The sequence below is a fragment of the Blennius ocellaris genome (genome assembly GCF_963422515.1).
Source record: "Blennius ocellaris genome assembly, chromosome: 2".
NCBI lineage: Eukaryota > Metazoa > Chordata > Actinopteri > Blenniiformes > Blenniidae > Blennius > Blennius ocellaris.
The window spans coordinates 10,497,833-10,514,794 of NC_137651.1; the positions used below are offsets into that span (position 1 = coordinate 10,497,833).

The following is a 16,962-nucleotide window of genomic DNA, read 5'->3' on the forward strand; positions in this document are numbered from 1 at the left end:
TGTGTGCATATGTGTGACACTAATATGCCAACCCTGCAATATTTAGTTTTTAAGATGAGGCTTTGAGGGTAGTAGGCATTGAGTTCATGAACTTCTGGACCATTTATGTAATCGAAAATTCAAAACATAGTGGAAAGCATTATTTCTATGCTTTGCATCTATATATAATAATCATTAGAGTGGCGCCCATGACTTCCACAGTACAACCATCCAACCACAGATAAGATTATTTTAAGATGTCAGGCATTTGCAACATGCCTAGTCAAAAACACAAAGGAATATGAAAGTGTAAGATATTGACATTTGGAATTATCTTGGGAAAGGTGTACAGAAACAGTAACACGTGACATGTTTTTTCTGATCATTCTACAACCACAGAAATCAAACAAATCCAGTCATAAGAGAGATTTAGTGGATAGTTTAAGTGGTGGGGATACATAGCATATACCATGTCACTGAGTGTGTTTTGAGGGGACCATGATGCATATATGTCTAGACAGCAGACACATGGCTGGGTTAAACACACTGCAATTACACATCCACCTTCGGGTCATGTATGCCAGTATCTGTGTGTGTCAGTGTGTTCATGCATGTGTATTGGCGTGCATTTGCACTTGCTTGTGTGTGACCATTCCTCTTTGCCTGTCTGTTTATGCGACTTTCCTCTCCCCTCCCCTCTTCTCCTTCCCTCGCTTCTCTGTCAGCTCTGATTCCTAGAGCAGATAGGCCTCATTAGTGTATGACTGTTCATGATATCTCTGACTCACTCATTTGTCTGCCATATCTCTTTTTGCCCTCTCAGAGGAGAACAGAACAGGAGAGGGAGTGGGCTTTCCTTCCAATACAGATCTTTTTGTCTCTCTCTCTGTCTCTCTCTCTCTCTCGCAGCATTACAGGCATTTCTTCCAACTCACCCTTCCAGTTCATCTTTCCATACAGGTTTATGTTATCACTCTAAAATATGTTAGATCCTATGTACATTCCACCATATGATTGAGACAAGACCGTAAATCTTGATTCATGTTAAAACAATGTTCACTCAGTCCTTCACATTATGTCTGCCTTTTCAGATAAGACTCAAGGCGATTCTGTCTTTGATTCTTTCGGGATTTTGACTTGCAGCAAAGGACAAATCAGCATATCCATTCATCTGTTCATCCTCCATTCTGACTTCAGGCTAACCTGTCTTAATTTGCAGGGCCTGGAATTGACCCTGGTTGACTTTGGGTGAAGGCAGTGTCCACACTGGACAGGTCATCAGTTTGACTGGTTTAGTAAAATCAAGAAGAGCAGACCTTGTCACTCCCAGAAAGAATGGAAAATCTTGATTATTCTTTGTTTATCAAAGAGACTACTAAAATATACAAGTCAAACACTAAAATGGGAAAAGCTTTTAGTTACTATAAGATTTGTGTTTGCTTAATAAAACATTTAATTCCCCTCTTTCTTCATTCGTAGCTGCCAAGTGAATATGAAGCCAACCCAGAGCTACTGTTTTACCGTATCACTCATCTTAACCACCGGCAGCAGTATCTGATCTGGGCTGCAGCTGTCACCACTGCTGGCCGGGGTAACTTCAGTGACAAAGTCACAGTGGAGCCAGCAGCCAAAGGTAAGGCCCTGAATTCAGGGTGTTTAAGATTGATTTTCCTTATTTGACACAAATAATATAAAGAAGGCCTGGTGAAACTCTGAACCCTCAAACTGACAGCAGTTTTTTGAATGTGCAGTATGAATGTTTTGTTGTGATTTGAATGTGATTTAAATGTTGTATTAATGTATCGCGAGAGAGTAAAGAGTTTGACCTGTGCAGTCCGACCTAACTGATGTACATAAATTAATGTTGTTACCAGTACAAAGGTTGTAGTAAGGTTCCTTCTTTCAAGGTGTTACTGCTTTTCCAACCTCGCTTTTTCACACGGTCATTAACTAAAACATATATTTAGAGAATATTTTTGTTTTATATCCGTTCCCTCCCATTTTCTCTATATACTTTATCTCTCTTCTACTGCCTTTGTTTTTTTTCAACATACCCTTCCTGTTTCGGTGTGACTGCCTGTTTTGACATTACAGAGGAGTGCTATTGATTCCTGGGTTCAGGGTGGACCAGATAAACTGCCCTCAACCAGAGAAATGATAATAGTTGGAGCACAAGGGAGAACAGCAGGTGGAGGGGGGCAAAAACGGAGAGAGAATGTCAGGAGCAGAAGTAACTGATCTGTAAGACAATACAGAGGCAGAGTATTTAAGAAAATGAAGATGGCAGTTCAATCAATAGGCTTTGGAGATTAAAAGGCAGGCAGAATAAGAGAGGAAGAGTGAATGGAGTGCACTTCCTCCATGTTCTCCATTTCTTTATCCCATCATTCCTTTGACTTCTGGGTGCAAACGGTTTGTTCGTGTGTGCTCTTGTGGTTGTGTGTCAGCTGATCTGCAGCTGTGAAAGGCAATGTCCTCCAGGCTTGCCCACTCAATACTTCATTCAACCTTAACATAAGTGCACTAGAGCGGTAGCATTAAGACGCCAAGCTTGAGGAAAAAAGAGGGACACAGAGCATGCAGAGGAGTGACAGAATGAGAGGGCTCTGAGCCTGAATGAATGAACATTTCTCTTCATGCCCTCTCTTATATTCTTCACCCCGCTTATATTCTTTTTTCTATTCTTTGCTGGACAATGTCATATTCAAACAGACTTCTTTTCAAATGTGAATGGCAGAAAATACAATACACATTTTGTTGTAGATACATGATGCGCAGGCTGATACTAAAGCATACCAAGGACTCCCCCCTCATTTATGGTACAATGCTACAGTTTTCTGTAGAGATATCAATTGCTACTCGTCATCCATCATGTAGTACTAACAGGGAGAGGATTTATTGGCACCAAATTTATTCTGCAGCAGAAGGAAACAACTTCAAACATACAACCAGTGTTTATGAAGGATGACCTTCAGCATAAAGAACAAGAAGTAATGGTGAAACCTTAATTTGATCCCCACACAATCAACTCGGTGTGAGTTTCAATGGAGAAAAATAATTCTCCAAACTAGAATGCATGAGCAGAAGATCTGTGCTCATCTGTGCATGTTTCGTCAGAAGCTGATGCAGCTTCGAAGGCAAATAGTGGTATATTTATTGAGATAAAGATTAAATATTAAGACGTTTATTTTGAAAACACTCTTGCAGGGCAGTTCTAACTACCAGCCAAAAAAAAAAACTGCACACTATTGCATGTTGTGCTGTATAAAATGCACTGAACACATTTTCTTGTCATTGCTACTGATAGAACTCCAAGATGAAAACAATGTATGCATCTGCACGTTTATCAATGTCATATTGTCCTTCATAATTTCCCCATTAAAATGTTCTGATTGTTTACTTGGTTCCACAATGCTATATTGACCATAGGGTGATTAACTGATTGACATATATTAATTAAACTATTGCATTCTTTTGTTTTCTATCTGAGTGTTTATTCAATCATTTCGACATATCTGATGATTATCTATTTTCAATATTGTCACTCCTCTCCTCATCTTTTTTCAGCTCCGGCTAAAATCCTGTCATTCGGGGGTACTGTGACGACTCCTTGGATGAAGGAGGTGCGTCTGCCTTGTAGCCCAGTAGGAGAACCTGCACCCACCATAAAATGGACGAAAGACAGGTAAGAATTCATCCCATAAATGTGATAATATGTATGCATGCTGCTGTGATTCTTCAAATATTGGATTGGTCGGTTCAGCTATGCACAAACCCTGGTAATAACTTGCATATTAATGACACAACATATCCCTCTTAATAGCACTCTTGTGCACGGTTTTATAGCCTCCCGCAGAGAAACTTGCAGATAAAACAATTACCAGCACCCAATCGAATACGTTGTGTGAGTTCCTCTCACAGTGTTTCTGTCCTTCTTTTTCCTTAGTGAAGACACAGCGATCCCAGTGTCTCTGGATGGACAGCGGCTCATTATGGCCAATGGGACACTGGTGCTGCGCTCTGTCAAAGCGGAAGATTCTGGTTACTACACCTGCACAGCCACCAACACACTGGGCTTTGACACTATTATTGTCAACCTTTTGATACAAGGTAGGAACACATGGATAAGCACAAATTAACCCATCCACAGCATTATTTTAGTCATTGTCAAGAAAAATGTGTTGTATTACAGGTTAAATACACTGGTTATTCACTATTTAAAATGCTATAAACATAGAAAATGTCAACTCTTGGGCTTTGATGAAGGATGTTTAAGTTTTTCTTATTGCTTTTGCTTTTTTTAAATTATTTATATATTAAAATACATTGTGTGCAAAATTTACTCCATCAGTTTTACAATTTATAGCTAAAAATATCAATGGGATCGAGTTTTTGCTGGACTACTGTGCAGGTTATCAGGTATTGAGTATACCACAACCAGCAACATCTTGTTTGCAAAATAGTACCCAGATAGGATTTCTGTAGGCGGCACAAATAAATGCTGTATTTGGCCACTGAATGAAATTTGCTGGGCTATGATTAAAACTTTGAGTCAGGCTTTTAGCAGGATTTTTTGAATTGTATCGTGACACGCAAAATTAATTAATTCAAAAGTTGTGCATTGGGCACAGTCATAATACCAGAATTCTAAATTTAAGATGCCAATTGCCACTGAGCAATTGGTGTTAAAACAAAATTGCAGTTATGCATAAGAACACAGTAAGTAGCTCAGCCCTGATTTTGAAGTAGGAGCTACTTAATCAAAGCAAAAGGAAACAGACACAACAGTGTATATGTTAATGTTGAAGCTCTAACAAATTCTAGAAAATGCACCCACCTCCATGATAAAAGGTTAAGACTCTTTGTGATGACTCCTCAGTTCCTCCAGACCAACCTCGACTCACCGTCTCCACAACCTCCACTTCCTCCATTACTCTGGCCTGGATACCAGGGGACAACGGGGGCAGCTCTATTCGAGGTACAAAGCTGTACCCGCTTTAGTCCTGTATACTTCAGTCACTTTTTCAATGTCTGCAGCTTTACATATTTTAAGGAAATATTGATATTAATCTGTTAGATCATTGAATGGTGTTATTATTTTAAAAAAAATTATTTACGTTTTATTATTAATTTGTGTGATCAATTGAAGCATGAATGAAATTCAGAATTTTTGTTGTTCACTTTGCTGACACTGTAAGTCAGTAAGTTTTTGTTTCAGGCTGAACAGTCTACCTTATGATGGCTTTTTTTATGTCAGTCTAACACAATCTACCCCTAAACAGTATTAAGTGCATTTGCTTTAAAAATAAAAAAAAACATTTTTAATTTAATGTAATCACAAAAGTAATATTTGTCAAAACATATTATTCAAAAATAGTTCATCATTCCATGATTTTCCCTGAAAAATGTTAACCATGAGGCTCCAAACAAATATGTATATAACTATATCTGTGCTGTTTGTGTAGGAGACCCAGAGATGCCTGCGGAACACAAAATTAAGACATAACATACATTTTGGTGGAAATGCTTGTTTGCCCTGCAACACTGTATTTGAATAAAGATGCACCAACATCTATTATTTGCATATTTCACTCACTTGTATATCTTTGAAGTCTTATCTGTAGATCTTATATCATTACAGAATGGCTGCCTATCTTTCAGGCCATCAGCACACCTTCAGCAGGAGGCAATGTTGAAGTTCCCCCATCAAGCATCCATTTTGCATTGCTGTTGCAGTAGATCTTTCCCTGTCAGATAAACCATTTTACAGGGCTTTTCTTAGTGAAAAGATAAAAGTGACATGAACAACTGAACAAATCCTGTTGGCTGGTAATCCTGCTCCAAGAATTGATGATGTGTTGTGATTTATTTTATAATAGCTGGTTCTTGTGTGGTGCTCTTCTCTATTATGTTCTGCTGTGTCCTCTCCTGCTCGGCGGCAGACACATGGTGTCTATAAAACTTACTAACACTCCTCGATCTGGACATATTAACCCTTCTAATATTTTGTTCTCCATCGCACCATCTGTTAGAGACTGAGGCAGAAAAAAATGAAAAGAGGTGGTACAAACATTACAGTGAATTGCAGAAAGGGAGACATTCATATATGCATAATTATATGGAGCCAGAAGGACAGACAGGCAGAGGATTAGATGGAAAGTGTCTCAGAGCAGGAGGGAGTTGGCTCTGCAAGGCAGCTGATTATAAAAACAGTCACCATATTGCATATCCTCATTTGCATAGATGCTCAGTCAGCGCCATCCCAGTCTTGGGGTGTGTAGGTAACTAATGGCGGCATAGAGTACAGCTCGACTCGTCCTCCAACTGTGGCTTGGGCAACAGAGGGAATTGTAATCTTTCAACGCCATCTAGTGGACAATAGATGTTTATCTCCTCTAAAGTTTGTCCATCTCCATCTTCTCCAAGGCCTTGTCCCATTTAGGACTGCTGGAGTCGAGTCCAACCGACTATGGACTGACAGACAACAACAAACAGACAACCAACCACACTCACATTCACATACATTGAACATATTGAGTCAGCAGTTATTGCCAAATGCATATTTTAGGACTATGGGTGGAAACCAGAGCACCTGTGGAAATCGCGCGCGCACACACACACACACACACACACACACACACACACACACACAAACAGAGGGAGAACATGCAAATTCTACGCTGAAAGAACCCAATCGTGACCTGACAATATTTACATTTTGAGCAGTTGAACCAGAAAACCAGAAAAAAATATTTAGTTTTATTGTTTGTGTCTCATTGTATGTCTTTATTTGTGTGCAGGATTTGTGCTTCAATATTCTGTAGACAACACAGAAGAATGGAAAGATGTTTTCATCAGTTCTAGCGAGCGTTCCTTCAAACTGGACAACCTCCGCTGTGGGACCTGGTATAAAGTGAAGCTGGCTGCTAAAAACAGTGTCGGAGCCGGACGCATCAGTGAGATCATTGAGGCAAAAACTCACGGACGAGGTGAGAAGGTGGAGACATGCATGGGGGTGGAAAAAATATAACTCTGAAAACGTTATGTGAGTGGCGGGACCCGTTTTTCAGAAATAGTACCAAACAACACCTTTGGGTGACGATGTTTGATTCGAACACAAACTCATATATATGACATATAGCCTGGTTTTACTCATGGGTTCCAGCTTCCTCTTTTCATATGTTTATTGAAAATGTTCCTAGTGTCATTTTTATCAGATGAAAATTAACTACAAATAACAAATGGACACCTGTCTGATGCTTCCTCAGATGATCAATTTAAGTCAAATTACTTCAAAATATCAAGCACAGAATAAGAACAATTACTGCAGTTTTATTGAAGGCCATAATAAAATGTTGTTTACTAAATATATATTAGGTTTTCAATAGTTGTACTTCAGCACATTTTCAGTTACAAGCAGAATATTCTAATTACTTTATGTAGGCCTGTATATAGAGACGAATCTGTGGAAGGTTGAATATATAGCCGGAGCTGAATATAATAAAACAGTTTATTGTTGTGTCAGCTATTTCTGCACTCTTAACTTACTGTATACATTAAAATGTTAAAAAAAATAATCATTATAATTAAGGCTTTGATATAAAATAACATGGAAAACATTTTATCTTAGGTTATATTCTAATATTATCTTAAAAGAAAATAACTATTTCAGATTTAAATGACTAATATAATGAAATTAGAAAGAATTTAACAAAAAAAAGTGAGATGTTGAGATATTCCTGTATATGTGCAATAAATGTAGATTATATGGAAATCTCAATGTTTAATTAAAAATTTTGGGGGAAATCGATTGAGATGTTCCATTGTGTTATAATTTTTTTAAGACTAGCCTGCATAAGAACTAAAATTTGCAGTTCACCCTAAAATGCCACAGAAAATGTAATATTTTATTAAATTGAACAGATATGGTGAAATCCATCATGACCTGAATATCATTGCAGAGCCCCAGTTCAACAAAGATCAGCCCGTCTTCACACACATCAACTCCAGCCACGCCCGCCTCAACCTGCAGGGCTGGGCCAGTGGCGGCTGTCCAATCAGTGCAGTCACTCTTGAGTTCAGACCAAAGGGTGAGTTCCTCCTTTTTCAAATGTCATGTGTTCCAATTATTGCTCTGCGACAAAGCCAGAGAAAAACATGACGCCAACACTTTTCCCTTTAAAGAGAATATGATAAGAGTTTATTTTCGTTGGTGAAAATGAAAAAGAAAGTGGACTTAACACAAGGCTTTGTTATGGCCCAGGTACCTGGGCATGGCAGACTGTGCGCACCAACGCCACCACAGATGTGTTCCTGGCAGAGCTGCGTGAAGCCACCTGGTATGAGCTGAAAATGAAAGCGTGTAACAGCGCTGGCTGCGGCAACCAGAGCTCCCAGTTTGCAACGCTGGACTATGATGGCAGTGAGTTTGTTTGATGTCTCACTTGGACGAACAGTCCTATGAAAAAGAACAATAAAAGAAGAGCGGTTACTGACTTCCTCTCATCCTGGATGTGTACAGGCACAATTCCTCCAATTAAATCACCGCTCGAGAAGAACGACGATGTCAAAAAGCTGTTTTCAATCGGCTGTCCTGTCATCTTGGTCACCTTGGGTGTTGCTCTGCTCTTCATAATTCGCAAGAAACGTAAAGAAAAGAGGCTGAAGAGACTTCGAGGTGAGGAGGAGGAGGAGGAGGAGGAGGAGGAGAAGGAGGAGGAGGAAAGTAGATAAATTGTAGGAAACAAATTGGCAAGAAATGTAAACTAGCATTCTGGGAGATTCCTCAAGCAAAAGTAGGATTAATGGAGTTGCTCTTTTTTCAAAACAAATATTTGCTTTAAATAATGTATGACTTCTTCTGTCTTCTCTAGATGCCAAAAGCTTGGCAGAGATGCTCATCAGGTAAGGCTGAAAGTCAATACAAGTGGATCCACATTGCAATTTGTTTTTTCCAACTTCCAAATGATGAATATGTGTTTTCCTGTCTCATATCTGTTAATCAGTAAAAACAACCGCAGCTTTGACACTCCAGTTAAAGGACCTCCGCAGGGCCCACGGTTACACATTGACATTCCTCGAGTGCAGCTGCTTATTGAGGACAAAGAGGGCATCAAGCAAATCGGTGAGGGAAAGAAAGCAAAACAGAGAAGACCGTTGTGTGAGGGATCAAACCGAGGCACTGGAATATGGGCGAGTTTGTTGACCTGCCATCATTCTGCCTGTCGCAGGTGAGGATAAGGCCACGATCCCTGTGACTGACACAGAGTTCAACCAGACTGGAAACCCTCAGAGCTTCTGCACTGGTGTGTCTGTCCATCACCCTGCCCTCATCCAGAACACCGGTCCTTTGATTGACATGTCTGACATCAGACCGGGAACGAGTATGTCCTCCTTTCTCACTGTTCACTTCAACGGCATTGCACATTATTGGCATTAGATACTGGCATTGGTGTGAGCTTCAATTGCATAAAACTATTGCATATCTGCCTAACAACTGTGCGTTTTCCAAAACCTTACGTTCCTTCATCTATTTGCCACTAGACCCCGTGTCGAGGAAGAGCGTGAAATCAGCACACAGCATCAGGAACCGGTACTCCAGTCAGTGGACTCTAACCAAGTGCCAGGCCTCTACACCGGCCAGGACCCTCACCTCAGACTGGCGCACCGTCGGCTCCCAGCACGGCATCACCGTCACAGAGAGTGACAGCTACAGTGCCAGCCTCTCACAGGACACTGGTAGGTGTCCTGGCCAAACGGCTCAGACGCTAACGTCCTTCATTCTTCATTCATCTATTGAGTGTGTCTTTCCTGCATAAGATAAATGTGCTCGCCTTAATTTTCTCCTCCTCATCTCCTGTAGATAAGGGGCGCAATAGCATGGTGTCGACAGAGAGTGCCTCCTCCACCTACGAAGAGCTGGCGAGAGCGTACGAGCATGCCAAGCTGGAGGAACACCTGCAACATGCCAAATTTGAGATTACAGAGTGCTTTATCTCAGACAGCTCATCTGACCAGATGACCACAGGTACCAATGACAATGCAGACAGCATGACGTCAATGAGCACACCGTCAGAGCCTGGGATCTGTCGTTTCACTGCCTCGCCACCCAAACCCCAAGACTACGACCGTGGCAAGAATGTAGCTGTGCCCATTCCACACCGCGCCAAGAGTGAGTAATTAGTTCTTTCATTGTAATTCTTCCTTGACATACGCATACATTTAGTTGGGTTAAATGTTAGACGTGTATTCTGAATATGTTTAATGTTAGCACTTCCTGCCTTACAGTATGCTGTTAATTGCAAATAATATGCAAAATATTGATACGATCATTTTTGTGCAGTTGTAGTAGTATCTGGTCTTCAACTCAGGTCTTTTAAATTTAAGTCACTTTTGGCAGTTTGTTTTTTTATTTGGTAACTATCAAGACATCCCATAGTTGTTACATTTGATTAGTCAATCAGTTTTTGGTTGTTGTTTTTTTCGGATTAGACCCAAGCAGGGTAGTTACCAGGGCGAGGTGGTTAGCTGGTTAGCTGGTTACCTTCAGTGTGCATCACTGCTGCACATCACATAGAGATTGATTAAGTAACATTCTCGCCATCTTATTTTCTAAAAGTTTTAAAATTACAATATAAAAAAATAAAATTGAAATGGAAGATGAATTTGGATGCAGTAAAGTAATAAGGTTTTGAGCATGCAGTATCATCTGCAGAAGTCTGCAGTTATTTTAAATTGTACCTCTCCCCTTCAGGTGACTACTGCAACTTACCCCTCTACATGAAGTCAGACCCTTTTTTCCGAAAGCAGTCAGAGCATCATGATCCATGTCCAGTGGTTCCGCCACGTGAAGCCTCTATCCGTGGTCTGGCTCAAAGGGCATACCACACCCAGGGCCGTCATGTGACTATGGACTCTGCAAAGCAGCAGGCTCTAACAATGGGCCACGCTGGCCTGTCCAACCTCACGTCCTCCGGAGCTTCCTCCGGAGGGGCAACAGGAGGTGGAGGTGGTGGGAGTGGAGGGATGTCCGCGAGCTCGAGCAGCTCCACACTTCCACAGAGAACTCTGACCATGCCAGGCTCCTCCGCCTCGGCGGCCCAGAGCGCGGCGGCAGCCGCTGCCGCCACAGCTGCCGCTGCAGGGGTGTCGTCTTCTGGTGGAGCAGCAGGAGCCACAGGAGGGACCCCTGGAGGTGCCTCCTCATCTTCCTCCAAGATGGGAGGATCCAGAGACTCTCTCCTGGAGAGCAGCTCCTCCGGCCTCGGTAGACTTCAGAAGCGGGGGGATGGAGGAGCAGGGGCAGGAGCCTACTCAAAGTCCTACACGCTGGTGTAGCCTGCCATCACTGCGGCCTGTCACTGTAACTCTTCATAGAAAGCTGGTCAAGCCAGCGCCTGCCCGGCGCCTCTATGGAAAATAGGGTGAGGAATATACACATGCACAGCTTACCCGTCAGTGCCTGTGCTGTGCCAGGCTGCAGGGGGCTGGCTGGGGTCCCATTGATGCTATTGTATTAGGGGTCAGAGTCGGGTCTCCACAGCACAGGGGTTTGCCTTTCTTTCTGCCTGATTGCTTTTCTGTTCTTATTGTGTCATTTTTCTCTTATTTCATCACCCTGGAACTCACTTGCCAAAACATAACTGATTTGGTTGCTTCATATTTCCATTTCTTGGGCAAGAACACAGTACTTATGCACAAAATGCTTTCCACGTGCACTGTCTTGTTTTCTGGATCAAGACAGCTGTAGAATGAACCAGGTTGCTTGTGTTTCACACAGATGTGTTTTAAGGTTTTTAGGTTTTGAAATATGTTAGCCTACCTTTCTGGCCTCTGATGGGAACGGAGCTCATATCACAGCATTGTGCAAAAGCAGGGTGCTCTTACTGTATGCATAAACCACCAATCTTTGTGTCACACTGGCTCTGAGAGGTTGCTCCATCATGGATTAATACATTACAGGCAGTGGGAGGACGGTCGTCACAATATCCAATTGTGACAAGGGGAAAGTTCTTACACATGCAATGGATGACACGGCATAATGATCTTAACTGATGCTTTTATAAACGGACTCAAAGCAGCAAAGAGAAAAAAAAGTTCAGCCTCATCAAGTGAAAGATGAATACAAAACATTTTTTTGTCATGAGTTTTTCATTAATTTTCAGATGATGGAAATATAATCTCTTGTGCACTAAGAAGATGTTAGAATGGATCCAAGCAACACAAAACTTTGCAAGCCTGCGTGCGTGTGTGTGTGTGTGTGTGCGTGCGTGCGTGTGTGCGTGAGTGTGTGCGTGTGCTTGTGCGTGTGCGTGTGCGTGTGTGTGTGTATGTTTATGTGTAAATATATATGTATACATGTGGCAGGCACACACCAAGAATGGACCTTTTTAAAAATCAATCTGTATGCTGACCTCTCGGGCAGACGTCTGTGTCAAAACTGAACCCCGTCCTCTCTTTGTTCATTTTGTACCTGCAACAGGGGATGTGGAACAGTTATGATGATGATGATGATGATGATGATGATGATGATGATGATGATGATGATGATGATGATGATGATGATGATGATGATGTTGTAACACTATGATCCTAATTTGGGCCAGCATTTTGAACTTTGTGTTATTTACTGTGACTGACTAGGTACTTGGTTTAGGAAATGTAAAAGAAACCCATGAAGAAGAGGTGAGTTCAATAGCAAATACAGATGAAAAGAAATCGGTTCTTTTCCCCCCCGTTTCATTCCCTCGAGAACAAAGAAGGAAGAGAGCCTTTTATGATTCATGATGGTGCCACAATAACATTTATTTTCCTTTCAGTCATTTACCTTCCTCCCATTTTATCCCCATCCATCTTTCCCTACTTTCACTTCCCCCTACTGAGTCCCACCTCATATCCATACAGTGTCACTGTGACCTACTGCTACCGTCGTAGCTCTACAGAACGACAGACAGACTGAGAGAACAGGTCTGATATGCACAGACTGGCAGAAATGGAGTTCAACGACAACTGGAACAGCGAGACAAGTAGAACATTTATAGAGATGTACTGTATAAGGAAATAAAAATCTTATATATATGAGTAGACTAGTGGTTTTCAAAGTGTGCGGGGATTGACTCCCATGTGGACACCAGAAAGCTTCAACAGTTTTCCCAGCATGATTTTTTTCATTTTCATTTATTTTTTCATTTTATTATGAGAAATTAGGTTTAAAAGATGGTTTTGATCAAAATTAGGATTTATTCTATTAAAACACACATTTTAGAAAGTGTAAATGTAATTGTAATGGTGAGAAATGAATTGTATGAAATTATCTTTATTGCGAAACCATAATTCTAATGGTCACTGTCAAGCTCTGTGAAGCGCATCACTCCCACACTCTGAAAACCCCTGGACTTATACTTTACTGAGATTTTACCCAGAGAGATGAGTTGTTAAGAGAACAAGTTGAGTAGCAGAGAAATACAAATATAAGTGGTCTTTTAAATACTGAAATAAGTTTTTTTCCAAGTCTTCAACCTCACTGAAATTGAGTTTAGCTTTATGCATGGTATTGTATCTGTTACTTCTTCTTTCATTTCTTCTCCCAAAGCTTAATCCCATAACAAAGATCGTTCCAAAAAACACAAGAAAAAAAGAGTTGCTCCAAATGTTTTGCAATGGTCAAACGTAACATCAGGGCTCTCGCAATAGAAAGAGGATATGATATATGTTTGTTTTCAAAAGTATGTACATATATATTTCTATTCAAATATATAGCAAATATATGAATATTGAAAAAAGCAGAGAACTATAAAAGCTGTTCTAATTGAAAATATATATAAAAGATCACAAGACAATCGCTCAGAGTGAAAAATTGCAAGAAGGAAAGAGTAAAAAGAAGAGGGAGGTTTAAACGGGTAGCACAACCATGGATGGAAGATCTGGGAGAGAGAAGTGGTGTGAAAGAAAGTTAACTGGTGAAGCTGAGGTTTGTGGAATGATATGACCCTCCTTGTGATATTGTAAATGTTCCGGGCGCGGCGGCTGTGCAGCCGGCTGCAGCTGGAAGGAGAAGCACAGTGAAGTTGAATTATAGTGTGAGATTGTGTCGCTGGTTAACTGTGGTCTATGGCTCAGTGCAGAAAGTGTGTTGAAAAAGAAAAGAGTAAAACAAGGAAAGCCTATACAGTAAGTGAGCCTCTTGTACTATGTTGTATTGTACCTTCCAAAGGTGTGTTCACGAGTCAATGCCATTACCTATCTACGACAAACAAAGAGAAATAGCCCGACAGGTGTTTCTGTTTCTTATCTGTGTCATAGTATGTCCTCCCCAAACTCTAGGATTATCACACAGTAAAACGTACAACTGCAGATAAATGTGTCTATTAACTTTTAACATTTTGAAACTCCACAGGAAATGTGTATGATGCCTTTCGTTTTGGCCTTTATGTTTCAAGTTATGCAAAGATTTTCCATCAGAAAAGAAGGACACGAATGGGGCGGCCTGTTTTCAAAAGGGAAACGGGGCCTTACTTCCCCCAGTGGTATGGATATTGGTTGAAGTACAGAAATACGCTTCTGTCCAACCTGCTTTCCCCAGTTCTTCAGTGAAGTTGCTTCTACTTTAAAAACACTGATCTCTTGCCAGTTTGCATGAAGTGAATATGTCTGTCTTTAAAGGAATAAACCCATCACTGATCATTTGATAGAAATCCAGCTTTGTCCCCACATCAGAGGGAGAAACAACATATACTATTTCCAATTTTAACAAATCGTTTATTTCCAGATATGTCATGGAGCTCTGATTACACATTTAGTTTCCATACTCTGAAGTAAAGAGCATTCATGTTCCTATTAATAAAATTGAATTTCTGCTTATAAGGAAGATTTCAAATCAACCACCCTCGATAAAGAAATGACCAGAGGTGAAAGTGACAACCAGCTCACTCACATAATGTGATGAATTTATATTTCTTGGTAATGATACGTGGTCTGCATTACTACAATTAAAATAATTCAAGTTTAATTCTCAGTTCATCATTTTAAAATTTACAATCCACAAAGCTCATGCAAGCAGAATTTGATACAAGCCGACAGATTTGTTAGTTATTGGGTTAGTGAGTGTAATTAGTCCTTTATTTTTAATAGAGCAGATGATTAAATATGTGTTTGGTTAGTTTTATTGGTTCACTTTTATGTAAACTGATGTTTCAAAACCATACTGAAGGACAATGGATGAAACAAATAATAGTTTTCTTGAAGAAGAAACAAATTTGAGTTGGGAACAACAGTCCCATCAACACAATACATTTATTGTCACTGAGCTCTGCCTGAAGTGGATTTTTTTTTTTTTATGTGTGTCTGTAATGGTTCTTCGACAAGAAACAACATTTTTTTTGACACAGCCACAAAATGTTCAGATATTTTTACAGTTTCAAATGATCATTGTGGGATTTTTCCTTGAAACAACATACGTTCAAACTGACTTGCTTTGTGTTTGTAAGGCCAACTTCACATGTTCCACTTTTCCGACTTTTACCATATCAGCCAACCAATCTAACCCCCCACCCCGACCCCCACTGTACCCTCTTGACCCACCTTATACAACATCATTTCTACTCCATAATAGAAGACTTGTGTACATAGGAAAGTGTTTTGTATAAATGAGTACTATTTTCGACATCTTCACTAAAAACCAGGGCACAATGTAAACTTTGAGCTGAAGTTATTGTAATGAAACAGAAGAGGACTTAATAAAAAATTATAGAATTATACAGACAATGCTTTATCTTGATTTATGGACAGGTTAGAACATGTCAGAGTGGACCATGCATAGTTAACAATATAGGTTTCTTTCCTTCTTTCTTTCTTTCTTTCTTTCTTTCTTTCTTTCTTTTTTAACCAGGAAAGTGTCTCCTCCTTTTGAAAACTTTATTTATTTTATTTTCCTTTTTCACAGGTTGCTTAATTTACACTTTGTTTTATTTGAGTACTCCACTGTTTGCGGGGAGGGACAGCAGCATTGCATGTTCTGAAAATTTTTGCTGGTTATAAAAGAAAAAGGGAAACAGTGAATTGAACGATTAAACAAGGGGTGTGGTTAATGAAAACATTTTAAAATCAGAGGTTGTTCCTTGAAACTTTTATGGGAAAACGTTGCTTCAATTTGCAATTGCTTGTGTTTAACTCTACATTTTCTTTTCTATGAAAACAAACAAAAACAGAAAAAAGAGTATTCAACACCTTGTGCAATAAAGCTATCTTTTTATAAACTGTGATGACATTGTCTGTTCATTCAGGACTATGTGCAGCATTTGAAATTAAAGCTACAAAGACGATGTATTTGTTGGCTTTTTCACCTTTTGTCAACCTACTATTATCATAAGTTCATGTCTTTTTATTTATTTATTAAAAAAATACATTTTTAAATACCTTACAGCAGTGGTTCTCAATTATTTTCTGTCATGCCCCCCCTAGAGGACAAAAAAATTTTCAGGCCCCCCCCCGAATTGTACTACCACTGAGAACCTGATAATATTTATTTATTTATCTGTATAAACCACTGTATGATTTGCTGGCACCAGCATTCTGCATACAATCGCCTGATTATCAAAATAAATTAATAAAATGAGCTGGAGGCCCTTTTTTTATCGTTCAAGCATGAATAAAGACACTAATACTGAAAGTCACGCCTGCCTCACGCCCCCCCTGACACCCCACCAGGCCCCCCCAGGGGGGCTCGCCCCACCATTTGAGAAGCACTGCCTTACAGTCATTCCAATGTGCTTTTATAGAGAAAATAGAAAAGCCCAACATCATTCGTTCATGTCTAAATCAACATCTGCAAACTGTTTCTGGAAAATATAAAAATTAGTTAAAACAAAACAACCTATTGGTTTTATGAAGATGTGCATAAAAATGGTGAAACAAAACAAAGCTGGATTCTACTATCAGTTCCTGACTGAAATGCATCATATCACAAGTTGAAGGTGACACTAGACC

General features: G+C 40.0%; 1 protein-coding gene across 2 annotated transcripts in view; it reads left to right on the forward strand.

The window, feature by feature from the left end:
- The window catches only part of dscaml1 (Down syndrome cell adhesion molecule like 1), a gene marked incomplete at its 3' end in the record, with an annotated part of 110,104 nt that extends 98,788 nt beyond the window's left edge, over nt 1–11,316 (forward strand). For both annotated transcript variants that reach the window (XM_080502509.1, XM_080502510.1), the window contains exons 22-35: nt 1,459–1,612; nt 3,547–3,664; nt 3,926–4,089; nt 4,859–4,957; nt 6,780–6,968; nt 7,941–8,069; nt 8,243–8,401; nt 8,501–8,656; nt 8,853–8,883; nt 8,985–9,103; nt 9,210–9,362; nt 9,523–9,717; nt 9,842–10,150; nt 10,733–11,316. In XM_080502509.1, the coding sequence (XP_080358635.1) occupies nt 1,459–1,612; nt 3,547–3,664; nt 3,926–4,089; nt 4,859–4,957; nt 6,780–6,968; nt 7,941–8,069; nt 8,243–8,401; nt 8,501–8,656; nt 8,853–8,883; nt 8,985–9,103; nt 9,210–9,362; nt 9,523–9,717; nt 9,842–10,150; nt 10,733–11,316 (2,559 nt within the window). The remainder of the gene's footprint in view (nt 1–1,458; nt 1,613–3,546; nt 3,665–3,925; nt 4,090–4,858; nt 4,958–6,779; nt 6,969–7,940; nt 8,070–8,242; nt 8,402–8,500; nt 8,657–8,852; nt 8,884–8,984; nt 9,104–9,209; nt 9,363–9,522; nt 9,718–9,841; nt 10,151–10,732) is intronic.
- Between the last annotated feature and the right edge of the window lie 5,646 nt (nt 11,317–16,962).